General features: G+C 52.8%; 2 protein-coding genes across 6 annotated transcripts; both read right to left on the bottom strand.

The window, feature by feature from the left end:
• Positions 1-2,319: 2,319 nt before the first annotated feature.
• Positions 2,320-5,024, bottom strand: HEXIM1 (HEXIM P-TEFb complex subunit 1). The gene has a single exon (XM_059998409.1). The coding sequence runs from the start codon at positions 4,390-4,392 to the stop codon at positions 3,349-3,351; it is 1,044 nt and encodes a 347-aa protein (XP_059854392.1). The 5' UTR covers positions 4,393-5,024; the 3' UTR covers positions 2,320-3,348.
• A 3,043-nt stretch (positions 5,025-8,067) lies between these two features.
• On the bottom strand, positions 8,068-15,601 carry ACBD4 (acyl-CoA binding domain containing 4). 5 transcript variants are annotated; one of them, XM_059997762.1, is made up of 10 exons: positions 15,363-15,601; positions 14,839-14,968; positions 14,461-14,581; positions 14,305-14,389; positions 13,904-14,024; positions 13,595-13,681; positions 13,203-13,273; positions 13,034-13,112; positions 12,175-12,314; positions 8,068-8,148 (listed from the first exon to the last, which is right to left on the bottom strand). In XM_059997762.1, the coding sequence occupies exons 2-10, from the start codon at positions 14,924-14,926 to the stop codon at positions 8,110-8,112; spliced, it is 831 nt and encodes a 276-aa protein (XP_059853745.1). In that variant the 5' UTR covers positions 14,927-14,968; positions 15,363-15,601; the 3' UTR covers positions 8,068-8,109. The 5 variants fall into 5 exon arrangements, with proteins under 5 accessions (XP_059853745.1, XP_069396207.1, XP_059853742.1 ...); XM_069540106.1 differs by lacking the exon at positions 8,068-8,148 and adding an exon at positions 9,093-9,778 and having other exon boundaries at positions 13,034-13,109; positions 15,363-15,600; XM_059997761.1 differs by lacking the exon at positions 8,068-8,148 and adding an exon at positions 11,511-11,749 and having other exon boundaries at positions 13,034-13,109.
• Positions 15,602-16,317: the final 716 nt, after the last annotated feature.

The raw sequence follows: 16,317 nt of genomic DNA on the forward strand, positions 1-16,317 counted from the left end.
ACAAACTCAGGTGTGCTTAGGTACAAGTACAGTGCTATTTAACTCTAGCCAGCTTTTCTGTCACACTGTTGTGAATACTTGTTTCCTTTCTGGTGGTGTAAGTGGACAGGGGGACACCTGTAGTACATTACCTAATATTTGACTAAACATTGGTTTTCTGAAGGTAGACTATTTAGTTGTGGATTTTGTTTATTTCTGTAGAGTCCCTCTTTGATTTCTCTCACTTTTGAAGTCACTGGGTTAAAGTATATTTATTTATATTTCCCCAAGCAAAGGATTTTTATTTTATTCTGAACAAAGTGAAAATTAAAATACTGATCAAATGGGCAACTGCTCTGGTCTTAAAAAGAACCAATAATGATACCAATGGTACCTTACTTTTGGATAGCCTATTTTCATGCTGTCTCCTTTAATCCTTAACAGCAGTTATGTGAAGTAGGCACGGCCCCATTTTGCTGATGAAGAATTAGGCTTAGAGAGTTTAATAAGAGATGCGTCCAGGGTTGTACCGCTAGTATTTGTCAAAGGTATTAACTAGGAACCTGGTTTTTGACTCCTAGTCTGGTCTAATTTTATAATGTTTCCTCTCTTTAGATACCTAGTCCATTTTTCAGAACTAAACCAATCTGGAGCTCCTTGGCTTGTTCCCCTGCAAACTGAAATCTAAAGGGCTCTGTCTCTTGAGGGTCACTTTAGGTTATAGGCTGGCCCAAGAAAAGTTTTCCTTACTCAGAGGAGGATTAAGCAGTCCAGCCAGCTGTCTCCAAAATTTGGGAAGTGCTTTGCCCTGGCTGGATATCCAGGCCCCAGTATAAGAAAGAGAACTGAAATTGCTAATGTGTAAGCATGATCTTTGGAGCAGCTCATTTACAATGTTTAGCAGAAAAGCCTTTAGTGAAAGGCTAGAGTGGACTTGAGGATCAGTTGTCATGATCCTGTTAGTATAGGTAGTTCAGAGTCTTTTCTCTCTGCCCTTAGAGCAATATGTTAGGTGTTTCAATGTAGAAAGTGGTGATAGAAAACTGAAATTTTGCACAAATCTCATCATTCTAAGAGCATAAATGCAATAAATGCAGTAAAATGTCGGTGCCTTTGAAAGCAAACTTCAGACAAAGTTGCATATCTCAAGGTAAATCAAAGTAATTTATGACAGTTACTTAAAGCTAAATATTTATATATATTTTTAAGACTGGATTGAATGTCTCCTAAAACTTACACTTTTTTCCTGATGATAAATGCACTAAGAGTCTTTCTAAGACTAATAGTCGGGGAAACAAGATGGTTATATTTAAATCCATCTTGTTAAGTAAGAAGAGTTTCTGAAATCAGAGGTCATCACTGCTGCATCCTATATAGTTCAGTCAAAATGAGGCTTCTGCTGTGCACTGTAAAGGCAGAGGGCAGTGTTGCTGCTTCTGGGACTGCTGCATGACGTCATGGCAGAAGGAAAATTAAAAACACAAAAACTATTTCAAAATAGACTTTTAATGTAATTTTTAGGCCAAAGGAAAAGCTGATCATACATCGTCTCCAGTGGACCATCTGCCAGAATAGGGCCAGCTCAGTCCAGCTTTGAAGGCCCTGAGTCAGGCTTAACTGCCATAATTTCCCTTGATTCATGGATTTGTGTTGCTTCTCATGCATCATAAGGTGCATTTCACTCTTGACATACCCACCACCTCCACTACTTCATTTAGCTGCAAAAGCAAGCTTCCCAATGGGAGGTTTTTTCCCAAGGGTTCTTAACCTTCAGGGAGTTTGATAACTTCATGTTCTCTCGAACCCTCGCCCCAGAAAAATGTACACATAATACAAGTCTACATAAAATTGCATGGGGTTCATGGAGCCCAAGGCCCCCTATGGTTTCTAAGGCCCCATGTGAAGGAACCCCTGTGCTAGTGATTTGAACAATGCAGTTGCTCTAGGGAAACACTGACACAGGGCAGGTAAAGATGGGCTGGGTTAATCATGGTGACAGGAGGGAACAATCTTACAATTTCTTACTATTTTGATTTGGGGGCAGAAATTAATTCTCAGGGCCTCCCTGCATTTTCAAGAGCAGAACTACTCAAGGACTAAGCAGCTATCAGTAGTTTAGGAGATTGAGGAGAATAGCGGCTGTATAGGGAAGGTGCATGGTTCCCACTTGGCCCCTAAGGACTTAATTTAGCTCCTTAACCAGAAGCTTTACATTTGGTTTGCAGTGAGGGGGCATTTCTAATTTTAGTTTGACTCTCATGGAAAGGTGGACAGCTTCTATTCCTTTTTTTTTTTTTTTTTTTTGGTATAGGGAGCACCTAAGTATTGGACAATTAGGGTTAAGTCCTTGGAATGCCCCAAATGGCCATTTCCTCTATAAATATAATATTCTCTACCTCTGAATATTTTAACATAAAGAGCTGCCTCACAAGTCTATCCAACCATTGCTTGCACTAAGAAAGCAAGAGGTTTACGAAGAGCCTTTTCCAGGCATCCAAGAACAACTTCCAGCCTTATTGGGAGGAGAGGGGAATGACTAAAACCACACTTGTAGGAATGAAATGAGGCTGTCAGTTGTCGAACCTGACAAACTGCCAAATTAGGCTCACGTTTTTGTTAATAGACTTTTGAACGGCTATTGAGAAGCAGAATTAAAATTTTAAGCTGCTGATTGTAGTTACTTTCTACTCCCCAAACACCCAACACTGGTTTATTTCTCCAGCATCAAGAAAGAAAACCAAGGCACTAGAAAACAAGCACACTTAAGTACTGAAGATAATTAAATCTTTATATTTTGCCGGAACTGTATATTGTAGCACACTAAAACCCATTCAAGGGAAAACTGGGCAAATTGAAAATTCTCCCATTAAAGATTGTTTTTTGAAAATGGACAAATTAGATGATTCCTTTACCCCCCCCCAAAAACGCAATCACATAAATCAGTACTATTCTGAATTAGCTCTAGAAATCACACTGAAACTACATTACATTTACAAATATTAAATTTATTATAACTAGAATGAATTGAATGGTTGTCAGATTTGGCCACCTTATAGCTCCATTTAAGGAGGGGATTTTTAACAGAAAAATGCTTTATAACTTGGTCAAATTACACATTAAAAAAGAAAAAACCTCCTAAAAAGGAAAACAAGAAAAGCAACCCTTCAGTTTCACATAATTAAAGAACAGGAGAAAGCACACAAGCTACATCATAGCTAAATTTACCAAACCAACCAAAGCCAGGGGGGATTTCTTTTCCGATTATGTGTCATAAAAAGGTCCACTGTCTTATATACACATGTATATAATGTTACATTCCGTCACTGTAAAAAGTCCCCTTTGCCCCCCTCCCCCCCCAAAAGTTTCAGTCTAGTCTCCAAACTTGGACAGCGGTGCTCGCTCCTGCTGCCGGTGCAGTTCGTTCTCCGTCAGCAGCTGGAGGTTCTCGGCGCGCAGCCGGTCTAGCTCCAGCTCCAGCTCCCGGACCCGCGCGTCGTCGCCGCCCAGCCGCTTGCTTTCCAGCCGCAGCCGGTTATTCTCGTCCTCCATACGCGAGAGGCACTTCTCCAGCTCCAGGTACTCTTTGATGAGCTCCTGCTTGCTCATGTTCTGCAGGCTCTCCGCGTGGTACCGCTCGTAGGTCTCCGAGAAGTCCCGCTGCAGAAACTCGCTGCCGTCTCCTCCCATCCCGTCGCTGCCCCCATCCTCCTCGCCCGCTTCTTCCATAAAGTCCTCATCGCTGGTGTCGTCAGATTTGGCAGCGGCCCGTTTGGGATAGAGGCCGGTTTTAAGATCCGGCTCCTCCTGGTCGTGATCATCCATGAGGAACTGCGTGGTGTTATAGGGAGCCACTGGCTGGCCCTTGGCGAACATCTCGGCTCGAATCCTCGAAGCTCGCAGGCTCTGTTTCTCATCGAACTTTTTCTTCTCCTCCCAGGTCAGCGTGTAGTACGGTTTCCAATGCCGCTTCTTCTTCGAGGGGCGTCTCCTATGTTTTTTCTTGCCCAGCTGTCTCTGCTGCTGTCCCCACGCCTCCTCGCCCCCTGCGGTAGAAGCTCCCAACTTGTTGGCCTTCGGCCTCTGTTCCCCTCCCGCCGCCGGCTGGGGGGAACCGCCAGCGGACAAGTCGTCCCCATTCTGGCCCTTCTCACCCGCTTCCGGACAGCTGGATTCTGGGCAGACCTGGGTCTGCACGGGAGGCGGCTGGAGCTCCAGGCTCCCTTCCCCGCCCAGCCCCGGAGAGCCACCCGACTGGGGGGACGCTCTCGATTGCCACCTACTGTCCTCCTCGGGCACCCGCTCCTCCGCGCCTGGGGGGCGATCAGAGTTCGGCTCTTCATGGACAGCAGCAGCACCTGTACAGTTGCTAGTTTGAGGCTGGTGCTGATACTCTGACAAGAGTGGCTCGGCCATTGCTAATAGAATCCTCTTCTCGGAGTTTGAAGAATTTTGGCTGTAAGTCCTTAAGGAAAAAAGGGTTTTCTTTTCTTTCAAAAATGTGCAGCACAGTCCTCTTCGGTCTGTAATTCCTGCAGTGATGCCTTCAGCCAGTCCTTCTGTCAGCAAACTCCAGTTGCAATTTGGGGGCGCTCAAGTCAGTAAAGGGTTAAGGGCCCACAGCGCGGCCGGCTAGCGGGTCCAAGGGGGTGCAGCAGCAGGAACAGTAGGTGTTGTGCAGGGGGGGTGGGCCTCAAGCCTCCCCGCAGAGCGCCCCCGCGATCAAGGAGTTGGTGGGCAAGGAGATTAGGTTAAATCCAACGGGCTAAACCCAGCCCCGAAGGGGTTAAAACTACCCGATGACGCTGACTCCGAGGGGCCGGATCCACAAAGGGTTAAATCCCCTGCCGCAGAGCCCACAAGGGGTTAAAGTCCCAGAGCCTCCTCCTCCCACTTCCACGGGTGTCGCTCCAACCCGTGCTCCCACTTCCCTAGGCCCGGCCGGAGCCTCAGCCGAGGACAGACAAACTCATCTCCCCTTTGGCTCGATGCTCTGCTCAGCTCAGTTCTCCTCCGCCTCCTCCTCTTTTTCCTCCCTCCCTCCTCCCCCCTCCGACAGCTCCTCTTCCGCCTCCTCCCCCAACTTCCCCTCCCAACCTGCCTCTCCACCTGCCAACTTCCAACTGCTGCCTCCCAGCCCTCTGCGCCCCTTTTATATAGAAGACGGTCCGCCCCGCCCATGCGCATGCGTAACGGGGTCCCCATCGCAGGAAGCTGGGAGTCGTAGTTCCCATCTTTCAGGCCCGCCGTCCTCTCGCGCCGTGCGACGTAGCCAATCCCAGGGCGCGTCGGGGGCGTCTTCCAGGCCACCTCCTTCCATCGTTTAGCCCTCGCTAGAGAAACGTGAGCGCCCATTGGTCAAGAGGCACATGTCTCGCCGAGGAAGGAAGGCCGATCGCAGAGAAGATGGGGCGGGTTCTGGACCATACCATTCTGCTTCAGGAATACGAGAAGATTCGATGGCCTATGAGGGCCCGCACAGAATATTTTTATGAAAAGGTGCGTCCTAAAGGCTACTATTGTATTCTGTCCTCAGCGGAAAGGTTCTGAAGGTCATAAACACTTGTTAGCTAAAGCAAGAATGGTTTACTCCTAAAAAGTAGTCCCTAAAGTGTAAACGAGGATTTAATTCTGTAAAGAGAGATATTGGCCCATGGCTGATAATTCTCGATTCTTAAAATTATAGGAATGTCTTTAAGGTGTGTGGTTAGTGACTGGGATTGACGTTTGCGGAAGGATATTGTGAACACATTTTTGTTTAAAAAGGCGCATGAAGAAGTAAACAAATGAAGAATAAAAAGTGCCGCCTTAAAGGGACAGTGTGACTGCGTTAGGGCAGCAACCTCGGACTAGGCCTCGGAAAATGAGAAAGCAGGTTCGAGTCCCGGTTGATGTCCGCCTTCGGACTGGTCTCGGGACCCTTGGCCGAAAGTGGCCGAGTCCCAGCCCCAGCGTAGTCCTTCTGGGCCACCGCCGCCCCAGGGGCCAGTGCAAAATGGTGGGCCGTGACCGAGGCTCTCGCCTGGGCCGGGAAGCACCGGGTGTGCGCCCTGGGCTCCCCCGAGACCCGGCCTGTAAGGCCTCGCCCCCTCCTCCCCCTCCCCGGGCCTCAGCTTCTATCGAAGAAAATGGTCTTCTGGGGCCGTCTTGGTCTCTTCAGTTGGGAACCGACCAGGACATTTTCCTGAGCCCGGACAGGAGAGTCCAGGGCTGCTGCTGAGCCTCTTTGTTGGGGGAGGGGTTCGAAGTTAATGCTGAGTTGAAATAATCGAGCCTGGCTAGTCGAGAGAGAAGGGGGAATCAGCCACAGAGGCTCTTCCTTGTCAGTGGGCGCTGGGCAATACCGGGAGGGAAGCAGAGCCAGAGGCTTCCGCAAGGAGGAAGCCTTGCCCAGAAATGGAGGCAGGGGGATTCTGGCCCAGAACTGTGGGACAGATTCATGGCGGAGTGGAGGGGGGCGGCGACATAGTCTCCTTGTGAAAATTCTCCAGATTCCAAGCTCCCGCCCAAAGGACAGGGGCCGGGAGTAGCCCAAACCCTCCGCCCAATTCACTTAGGCCTAAAATCACCCCGAAATCTCAGTTTCTCCCACTTGCCATACGCACAGTGACCCGTTCTATTCTTACTGTTCTTACTATTTCTTCCTCAGCTGCCGTGTATTACATTGCAACGGCTTTCCACCGCACAACGTTCTTTTACACACAGAACCATTTGCCCCACCACAACAGCCCAGTGAGTTAGGCAAGGTAGGGATTATTGTCTCCATTTTAGAGATAAGAAATCTCAGAAATTGACTTGTCCAAGGTCACATGACAATTGAGTGGCAATTTCAGCTAAAGCGAAGGTCTTTGTGTGTGACCCCGTGCCATTTTTTTCTGTCACAAACACAGAATTCCTTTTTTTTCGTAAGAACGCTAGATTCGGTTCCTTTTCATCTCCAACAACTTCAGCCTAATTCAGGTCCTTATTTCTTTTTTCTCTCTCTCCTTTTTTACCCTCTCCCCCAACCTTTTTTTTTTTTTTTTTTTTTTCTGGCTGCACCACACAGCATAAGGGATCTCAGTTCCCCAACCAGGGAACGAACCTGGCCCCCTGCAGTGGAAGCGGGGAGTCTTAACCACTGGACCACCAGGGAAGTACCCCAGGCCCTTCTTCACTTAGCAAACATCGGATAGAAGGGCACAATGGTGAATAAAATGTCATCCTTGCTACTCAGGTAATGTGTAGCGAGGCCATCAAACCACAGTAAGCAAGTGAAGAAACTCCTGGTAGGAGCTTGTGAGCCAAGTTGCTTAGGAGTTGAGAATTGTGGACAGGTTTCATGCAGGAGGTGACTTCTTGGCTGTCTCTGAAAGACGAAGCATTTTCAGGCAGAGTAGCATGAAGTAGGGCATTCTATGAAGAGCAAGCATCTCATCCCAAGACAGGTCTTGTCTGGGGACTCAGGAGTGGTTCTGTGGGGAAGTGGTGATGGGTATGCCCAGAGGGAGAGGCAAGCAAGAGTGACCCTGAGGCACATCCAGGTGTTTTGAGGTTGAACATCCTAGCCTGTTTTCCCTGGGCTTCCAAGAACTCAGGTCTATCTGAAAAGCCTGCCCCTCCTCTGTGCTGCTTCATCAGTCACACAGGAGGCTTCCCGGGAGCAAGAGCTGCCCCTCACACTGGGAGCTCCCCGAGGAAAAGAGTCTTTGCAGAGAACTCGACCGAGAGTCAGAGACTTCCAAATTGTTCCATTTTCAGACGCCTGAGGACTCCTGGGTACCCTCAATCAGGGGATTTGGAAGGTAAACTGAGCCCAACCTCAGTCTACTGGACAGGGCTCAGCTATATGGACTCATTTGCCCTATTAGGGGAGGGGTGGCCAGACTGATAGTTCGTAACTCTAGAATTCTATGAAAGGAGGCCACGCACCTTGATATTAGCTGAGGTTTAACTCTTTGCTAGGCATTTACAGGTCCTGGTCATTTATTTTTAATTTTTTAAATTTTTTTATTTTTGGCTGCGTTGGATCTTTGTTGGATGTGCGCGGGCTTTCTCTGGTTGTGGCAAGCAGGGGCTACTCTTCGTTGCGGTGCGCGGGCTTATTGCAGTGTCTTCTGTTATTGCAGAGCATGGGCTCTAGGCGCGCGGGCTTCAGTAGTTGTGGCGCGCCAGGGCTCGAACCTCTGTCCCCTGCATTGGCAGGCGGATTCTTAACCACTGTGCCACCAGGGAAGCCCCTGTCCTGGTCACTTAAACCCCTGGAGTGCCTTATGATGAAGAGATCTTCATCGTTATCTCACAAAGATCTTCATCGTTATCTCACAACGGCTCAGAGCAGTTAAGAATCTTGCCCAGGTCACACAGCTAGTATGTGCAACTGGTGGAGCTGGCTTCCGCCCGACTCCTGCATCCCCAGCATCAATTTGGTCCCTCTTCCACTGCCCTCCAGTTGTCCATCCTTAACACACGGGTTAACTCAAAATTTCGGAGCCCCAGCAGTCTGCAGCAGCCAGCGACCCCCGGAGGTCTCTGCACGCTCCGGCACTGGGCCCACCCCGACCGGGGCTCCCGCGCAGGGCCCCGCCCCCACTCCTCTGGGAGGGGCGGGAACGAAGCTCCCGCCGGCCTTGGCCTTCCAGAAAGTTCCCTGGGAAAGCCCGAGCGCAGAGGTCACCGGGAGGGGGAACGGGGAGCGAGCAGCTGAGGAGGGGACAGGGGGCAGGGAGCACCTCTGGGGCCGGGATGTCGGCCCCGACCCTACGCCTGGCGCGCTGAGCAGGGAGTAGCCGCCCTCCCCTTCGGGCGTGGACGGAGCCTGTGCCCGGGCCCCGCCGCACTCCTCTCCTCCCGCCACCCCTAGCTCGCCGGTTCCCTCCCCCCGGCCACGACGGGGCGGGGGGCGGGGGGCGGGGCCGCGGCCTTGGCCCCGCCCCCACCACGGCGCATCTCCTCCGCCTCCGTTCCAGACCCTGGGCTGGTGCCTCCACTAGCCCGGGTAGCTGGGAAATGCTTCTGGGACGCCGCCCGCTGGCCTCTCGGGGCCGTCCACGGGCAGCGGGGGAGGGGGCAGGGAAGGGACTTGAGGCTCGCGCGCCCCGGACCCGCTTCCCGCCTCAATCCGTGGCAGCCCAGACGGCAGAAGATGAAGGTTTTATTTTATTTAGTGAAACACTCTTTTGTAAGTTAATGTTTAGTGAAGACGTCCTGAGTATATGTGGGGGTAGGGCGGCCAGGAAAACGGAGCAGACTCCCCTCCCCCGGGGTTAGCTCTCTCCGCCTTTCCCCAGCTCGGTCAGGCCTCCCAGGCAATCATTCTTCCAGGCCCCGGCCCAAGTCCCAACTTGCCCACGAGCTGAGCCTCCTCGGGGAGAGGCTAGGGTGGGAAAGGAGTCAGGTGACCCAGAGGCTGGGGAGGGCAGAGGCTGAGACCCGCAGCTCCGCCCCAGAATCAGCCGCCAACCCTGAACTGGGGACGTGCACCACACGTGCAGCCTCCCCAGGGAGCCTGAGGTGGTTGGGGGTGAGAGGAGGGGAGTTCTGTGGAGCTGCAGGAAGAGTGGAGTCCTATCCGGCTCCCCATTAGGGGAGAGGTGCCAAGGCAAACACTAATTGGGGCAGGAAGGGGGTGGGAGCGGGGTTTAACGCCGTTCTCCTAAACTCTAGGAAGGCTCAAAGTCTCCTCCGTTGGCTGCAGAGACTCCTCCATTGAGAGTCACCTCTTCTGGGTCCGAAACTGTCGGAAGAGCCACTGGACGATGAAGGGCCACAGGAGGAAGAAGAGCAGCGTGGGAACAGAGAGCCCAGTGCCGGGCCTTGGCCTCTGCCGCCAAGGGGAGAGAGTCAGGAGCCAGCCCGGGCCTCAGCACAGGCTGGGCCCTCCTTCGCAACCTGCTTGCAGAGCTCAGGTGGGAGCTTCTGCCTCCCTCTCCCCAGTCTGAGGACTGGGGCTCCCAGTTTGTCCCTGACACGTTGAGCCCTAACTCCCTCCCATATCCTCCTCCAAGGTGCCGAGAAGGCTGAAGGCTGGAGAGGCTGCTGAGTGGAGAGACTGGCTTCGAGGCGTCTCCTCTGGGCCACAAAGCAGTGACCCTGTTGGTGTGGCCCGAAGACCCCATATTGTAAAGGACATGCCACATATTTCAAATGAGGACCCTGGGTGCTCAGATTTTAGTTTCTAAATACCATTCTCTGCTGAATGGAGAAGTGGCAGATTTTAGGTCTGGAGCAGGGAAGGTAGAATTGAATGTGAGACGTCTTGTACCAGGAAGCAAGGAAGCTTTTAAAGATTAATGAGGTCAAATTACCAGAACATAGGACCCAGCTTGAAAGGGTCCCACCAAAGTTGTGACAGCCTGGGCATCAAAAAGAATGATGATTGCAGTTGACTGAAATACTGAGTCTTTAAAATCCATGAGTTCATGATGATACTCAAAGAGAAAGGGGAAATTTATCACCACTGAGGTGGCTGTTAAATCAACTCCTTACTCTAAAAATAGATAATTAAAGAGAAAGAATTAAGCACTTATTCTGCCTTCCATAAGGCACTGTATTTCAGGGAAATCCTAGATGATCAGGGAAACTCTACAGAAAAATGACAGCTAATAAATGTTAAAGGAATAATAGAATTTAAAAGTCAACATTGTTTTTTGTAACCAGTAAATAAATTATTGATCCAGGCAAGGAGTATCTATCAGTTGTCAAAAGCTGTATGTCAAATGGGCTTGATGGGGAACTGGACATTCCCTGGCTGCAAGTGGTGGGAACAGACTGTCACCCCTTCATCCCTGCTAGTGGTCCACGCTAAAATCATTCACGGTAGGACATCCAAATATGTGTCCCTTGATGTAAAGAAAGAACATCACTTCTGATGTAATCTGGTCATGTAAACTAGCCAGGAGGCTGTCATCAGACAGACCACAAGAGTGGAACATTCTACAGGACCACTATCCAGTCTCATCCGCAAGTCAGTAGCAGGGAAGAGGGACTAGTCTAGACTAACAGAGTCTTAAGAACAGAGGCTCCTGGCCTGGACAGACAGGGAAGGTGGAAAAGGGGATTTGAATGTGGATTGTGTATTTGATGATATGAAGGAATTACTGTGTGTGATAAAATTTTGTTTTTGCTAGGTAGTAGAATGTCCTATTTTTAGAGATGCAAATCCAAGTATCTCAGGGTGGAAACCTTTAAAATCTTCAGCATATAAAATTAGTAAAAGGTAAACAATAAATGAAACCCTGGGGGGTGAGTGTTGAAAGGTTAGCCACTGTGGATCTGAGGGAATTCCTGCCAACCTGGCTGACACCCACTGTGCCAAGGGGGTGAAGAGTCACGTGAGTGATTCCCCCGCATCCAGGAACTCAGCCGTCCCCTGCCCCCACCACTCCAGGCTTCGCAAGAACAGACTCACTCATAGTGAGTGGTGGATGCCAGCTTTGGTGGGAGACAGACCTAGGGCCACTCCCAGCTCCATTACTTAACGTTAATACTAACAATGAACCCCCTTTGAGAAGTCCCCCCCCCCCCCCGGGCACTGCGGAAGCACCTACATGCATTATGTCATCTAATCCTCAAAGCAGCTCTCAGGCTGTGTACCCTCAGGTAAGTTACTCAACATCTCAGAGCTGTAGTTTCCTCATCAGTAAAAGGGAAATGAAAAGAAAACCTATTTCACTGGTTTGTTTTGAGGATAAAATGAGATAGTGCAGGTAATGTGTTTGGCACACAGCTGGGGTTCCAGAAATGGCCGCTGTGATTTATTTTGCAGAAGCAGAGGTGTAAAGGGTAAGCAGACCTAGAAGTTGAGAGAAGGGAGTGAGGGATGCAAGGGCTGAATCTGGGTAGGGCGAGACAATAAATCTGGGAACAGAAGTCCTGACTGAGGGGCAATAGGGACACACCCCCCCAGCCCCAGTGCAAAGAGCAGACACATTCTGGCCCCTCCAACTGCTGGAATTCCATCTGTCCTCAGTTACTCTTCAGGCAGAGGGAGATAAGAGCAGGAAAGGAGGGCCTCTCCCAGTTCCAGGCTGGAAGCATTACTACAGACCCCCTGACTTCCTTGCCTGCGCCACGAGCCACAACATTCTCTGGAGAAGGCAGAGGTGTGAGCAGGCAGAGACGTGGGGACAAAGACGGAAGTGGCTGGATGAGGAGTCCAGAAAAGAGACCCTCAAAGTGCTGCCCCAGCCTTGCCCTGGGCCTTCGGACAGGGCTCACCTGCTTGCGGGGGACAGGCATGCTCTCCAGGCTCTGCAGTCTCCCCTGGACGTCCCGCATGCTCTCCTGCAGCGCCCGAACCGTCCCCACCAGCCATGTGTCCAATTCCTGGGGCCCCAGCAGGGTGCTTTCCAATCTCCCTGCAGTGCACAGACACACAGGGAAGGGGACTCAGGAGGCAGCTCAGCTAGGGGCAGGGTGGTGGCAGGCTGGGGCAGGTCCAGGGAGAATAAGAGTAGAGTGCGATCCCTTGTACCAAGTGTGAGTCTTGTGAAGCCCATCCATGTGGCTGAGTAATGGGCTGCCAGGGGTTTGAATCCCAGCAGGACTACCGCTTAGCTGTGTGACTTTGGGCAAGTCAGTAACTTCTCTAAGCCTCGTTGGTCAACTGAAAATTATGTCATCTCCCTCACAGGGCTGCTCGCTCTGAGGAATAAAGGAGATAATATTTATGAAAGTGCCCTTATGGGACGTGGCACACTGGAAGTTCTAGAAAGGGACAGGGCAGAACTCATTGTCCTAAGAGAGTCCCAAATGGGAGACCCAGAGAGAGAGGATGACTCTCAAGACCACGTAGGTATAGGTGAGAGAGCTGGTCTAGGAATTCTACCCCAGCTGCCCTTCCTCAGTGCCAGCCAAGAGTACAGACTCCTGGCGGCCCTCGGAGAGGAGGCCGGGCAGTGAGTTTGCCCATCCAGGCCAGTGTCTGGCTTTAACCCTTCCTGGGCAGAGGCTAGGCACTCTCTCCAGTGCCTAGCGTTGGATTTCACCTCTTCCCACGAGGGCAGCCAGGGGAAGGCCCAGGGCACCAGAACCATGGGAACGGCCAAAGGGGGTGAAGGGTCAGTCAGGGGCTCACCTTTCTTTGCAGGAGACTCGGTGCTGTTTCTGGTGTTGAGCTCTCCTCCCAGGGCGCCCCTCTGCTCTGCCCCAACCTGCTGAGAAGAGTCACAAAGTCCAAGGGGGGTGGTGGGAGCAGCTAAGGCCCAGTGGGGTAGGGAAGGGGAGGCAATGGGAGTGGGTCTCACCAGCTCAGGCTCCAGCTGCTCCATGGAATCACAGAAAACCTCAGAGTCCTGGTCCCTGGGTGGCTGGGACTCTGAGAAGGGGATGAGTAGGGTTAGTGACAAGAGGCAGGCCACGGAGGGAGGGGAGGGGGGTGCATCTAGGCAGAGGCATCTGTCCAGGGCACACTAGAGATACTGCCACAAGAGGCACAGATGGCTCCCTGAGTGGGGCTCTGGATCAGGAATCCCAGAACCTGCCCCTGGCCTCTGGGAACGCAGGCGGTCTCAGTGTCTGGGCACGAGGCGTGATAGGCACAGCGTGGCACCTAACCTGCTACCCTCCACCCTGCCTGGAGGTCCCCCCCACCTCCGGCCTGGGTTTTGCCCTCTGCCCCTCCTGCCCAGGCACTAACCTGGGCTTGGGGGTGCGGGTTCCTTGGGAAGGCAGGGAGGCTCTGGGGCAGGCTCAGCATCTCCATTCAGCACCTGCTCTTTCCAACCTGCGGAGACACAACACCCAGAGGTGGGGCTGGGAAGACATCAGGCCCCTGCTCCCCAATTAGCCATGGACTCTGCCTGAGACCCACCCCATCAGGGGCACTGGTTGCGGTCCTTACAGGGACATCACCTAGAGCCCTCTGCCCCCAGGCTCCCCTCCAACTGAGCAGCCCCCCGAGACAGTTCAGTCAGCACTAGTGGAGCTCCCAGCCTGGGGGCCTGACCTGTGACCCTTTTCAGGAAGGTCTCCGGGGGCCTCGGCATGTCAGGGATCACCTGGTACAGGGGCTCGAAGTAACCAAACATGTCCTCTGCCACCTCGCCCAGGGGCACCGTGTCGATCACCTGTGCAGGAGGGGGTCTAATGGAGAAGGGCTGGCCCCTCCCACCACTGCCCCCTTGAGCTGGGCCGCCTCCACCCTGCTTCTGCCCTGTCATACCTCTCCCCCTTGTGCCCAGTCAGGAACCAGAGACAGGCAGGGGTGGGGGAACAGCATGAAGGTGGTTAATTCCCATAGGGGTATCAACGTGCAGGAAACATAATGGGGGTCAGACTGGAAGGGTGGGGGGCAGGCCACCTGGCTGAGAGCTTGGTCACAGAGAGGAGTCTGCAGCCTCTCCCTACCCTCTGGGCCACCAGCTTCATCTCAGTGACGTAGGCGGACATGGCCTGCTCCCTGCTCATCTTGCCCAGGCTGTTCCAGGCATCCCTGGGGGACAGAAGGCTGTGAAATGCTGGTTGACAGCTGAGGCTTGTTTGCCCAGCCGATGGGGAGCTCACCATTTATAACGTCCAATAGGGTCCCAGAACCCAGGCTGGGGGACCAGGCAGGGCCCCATGGTAGCCTGCTTGTAGTAGCTGTAGAATCGCAGCATCTCTTTATAGGAGGGGCGGTAAGAGCCTGGGCAGGGGTTGGGAAGTGGGGGAGAAAGCATCACTCCCAGCTCCAAGAGGATGGAGGTGGGGGGAGAACCACCCTTGGGGAGGGCAGAGATGGCGAGGGGTCCCACCAGGGCAGCTGGACAGGGGCAGGTGGCAGAGGGGACCCCCAGGACAACTCAGGCAGGGACTTGTCTGTAAAAACTGCCAGGATCAAAGCCTCCTGGGAGGCGGACCCCAGTCGTCTTGACCCCCAAATGCGGGTCCCCATGCCCTCACCGTTCTTAGGCAGGTTCTGAATGACGCTTACTGCGGCCTGGAACTGTTTCTGGCAGTCCGGCTCTGGATTTTCATTTTCGGTACCCATACCCAGCTGCTCTGAGCCTTGGGGCCCTACTTTTGAGCGACTCTGCAAGAACAAACCTGTGTGTGAGCAGGCTCCAGCCCGCCCCACCTGCCCCCCGCCCCAACTCCTCCCTGGCACACGCCTCTGTAAGTCACTGGTCCATTTTCCAGGAGCAAACTAAGCTCTTTAGAGGCCTGAGTGAGACACCCTGGGAGGTCAGAAGCTGCGACTGAGGAGACACCTTTTCCTACCCCAAGGCAGCGTGGGTGGGGCCAGGATGGGTGGAGAGGACCTCGGTGTGTGGGTGGAGAGACAGGTGGCAAGTGCCTCTCTAGATGCACATCTCCAACTCCTAGACAGGAGAACCCGCAAGCCGAGAGGAGACAGGGCGGGGCAAACATCCTCCCACCCCGGCCCCCCATACCCCGGCTCAGCTGCCCAGCCGCCCGACACTCACCCTCAGCGCCCACTGCCCGGACACCTGGGTTCCCGCTCGCCACTAGCCGGAAGCTTCCGATTGACCTCCTGGCCGGGTCTGGCCCGGATGGGGTCGCGGAGCAAGGGGGAAAATTTAAGCCAATGAGAGAGCCCGTTTCAGATTTCTTCTCCACCTCGACCACTCAACGCGGCCCTTTCGAGATTATGCAAATAGTTTAGCCGTGCCTCTCCCAATCAGGCGGGGCAAATCCGCGGGTTGGTTCCTCAACCCTGGATCGCCAGAGGCAGGCGGAAGCGCCTCCTGGTGGACACCGTGAAATGACGCTGTCTCTTGCGCCCCCTCTGGTGGAAACCCGCTAGTCAGCTGAACCCAGGTCCCCCAGATTCGAGCCACGCAACTCAGCTCTCCAGACACTTAACAGGCGCTGGGGATAAAAGGGGGAATCATGTTCTGAGGTCAGGGGTTCTAAAGGAGGGACACCGGAGCTGAGTTTTGGAAGCCTTAAGAGTAAGCCACGAGAAGAATGAGGAAGGTCATTTCTGGAGGAAGGAATTGCAGGATCAAAAGTACAGAGGAGAAGACTAAATATTTAGAAAGAATATCCAGAGAGGTGTGGAGACGCCAGCCAGCACGGACGGAATCTCTGAGTCCGGGATATCTGAAAATGGAGTAGAGCAGTAGGTGGCAAATCTAGGTCCTGAGAAACTAAGCTTTATCTTTGGGATGACACACTCCCGGCCGCCGCCGAGTGGCGGTGTGCACCCAGCCCTCCACCCCCGACCCAGGGCACTTGCTGCAGAAGACGCACATATCCCACCCCTCGCGCACAAATACGCAGGTGGTTTCTTATGTAGTAAGTGTACGCATGACACGGTCACCGGAACCCGCACTCGACGCTCATCCACAAGTTGATGCCAAGGACATCTACGCAGCGTGCGGTGGCCGTCCGAGGACGATCAAAGGCCCGGCGGGG

This window comes from Delphinus delphis, chromosome 19 (genome assembly GCF_949987515.2).
Source record: "Delphinus delphis chromosome 19, mDelDel1.2, whole genome shotgun sequence".
Lineage (NCBI taxonomy): Eukaryota > Metazoa > Chordata > Mammalia > Artiodactyla > Delphinidae > Delphinus > Delphinus delphis.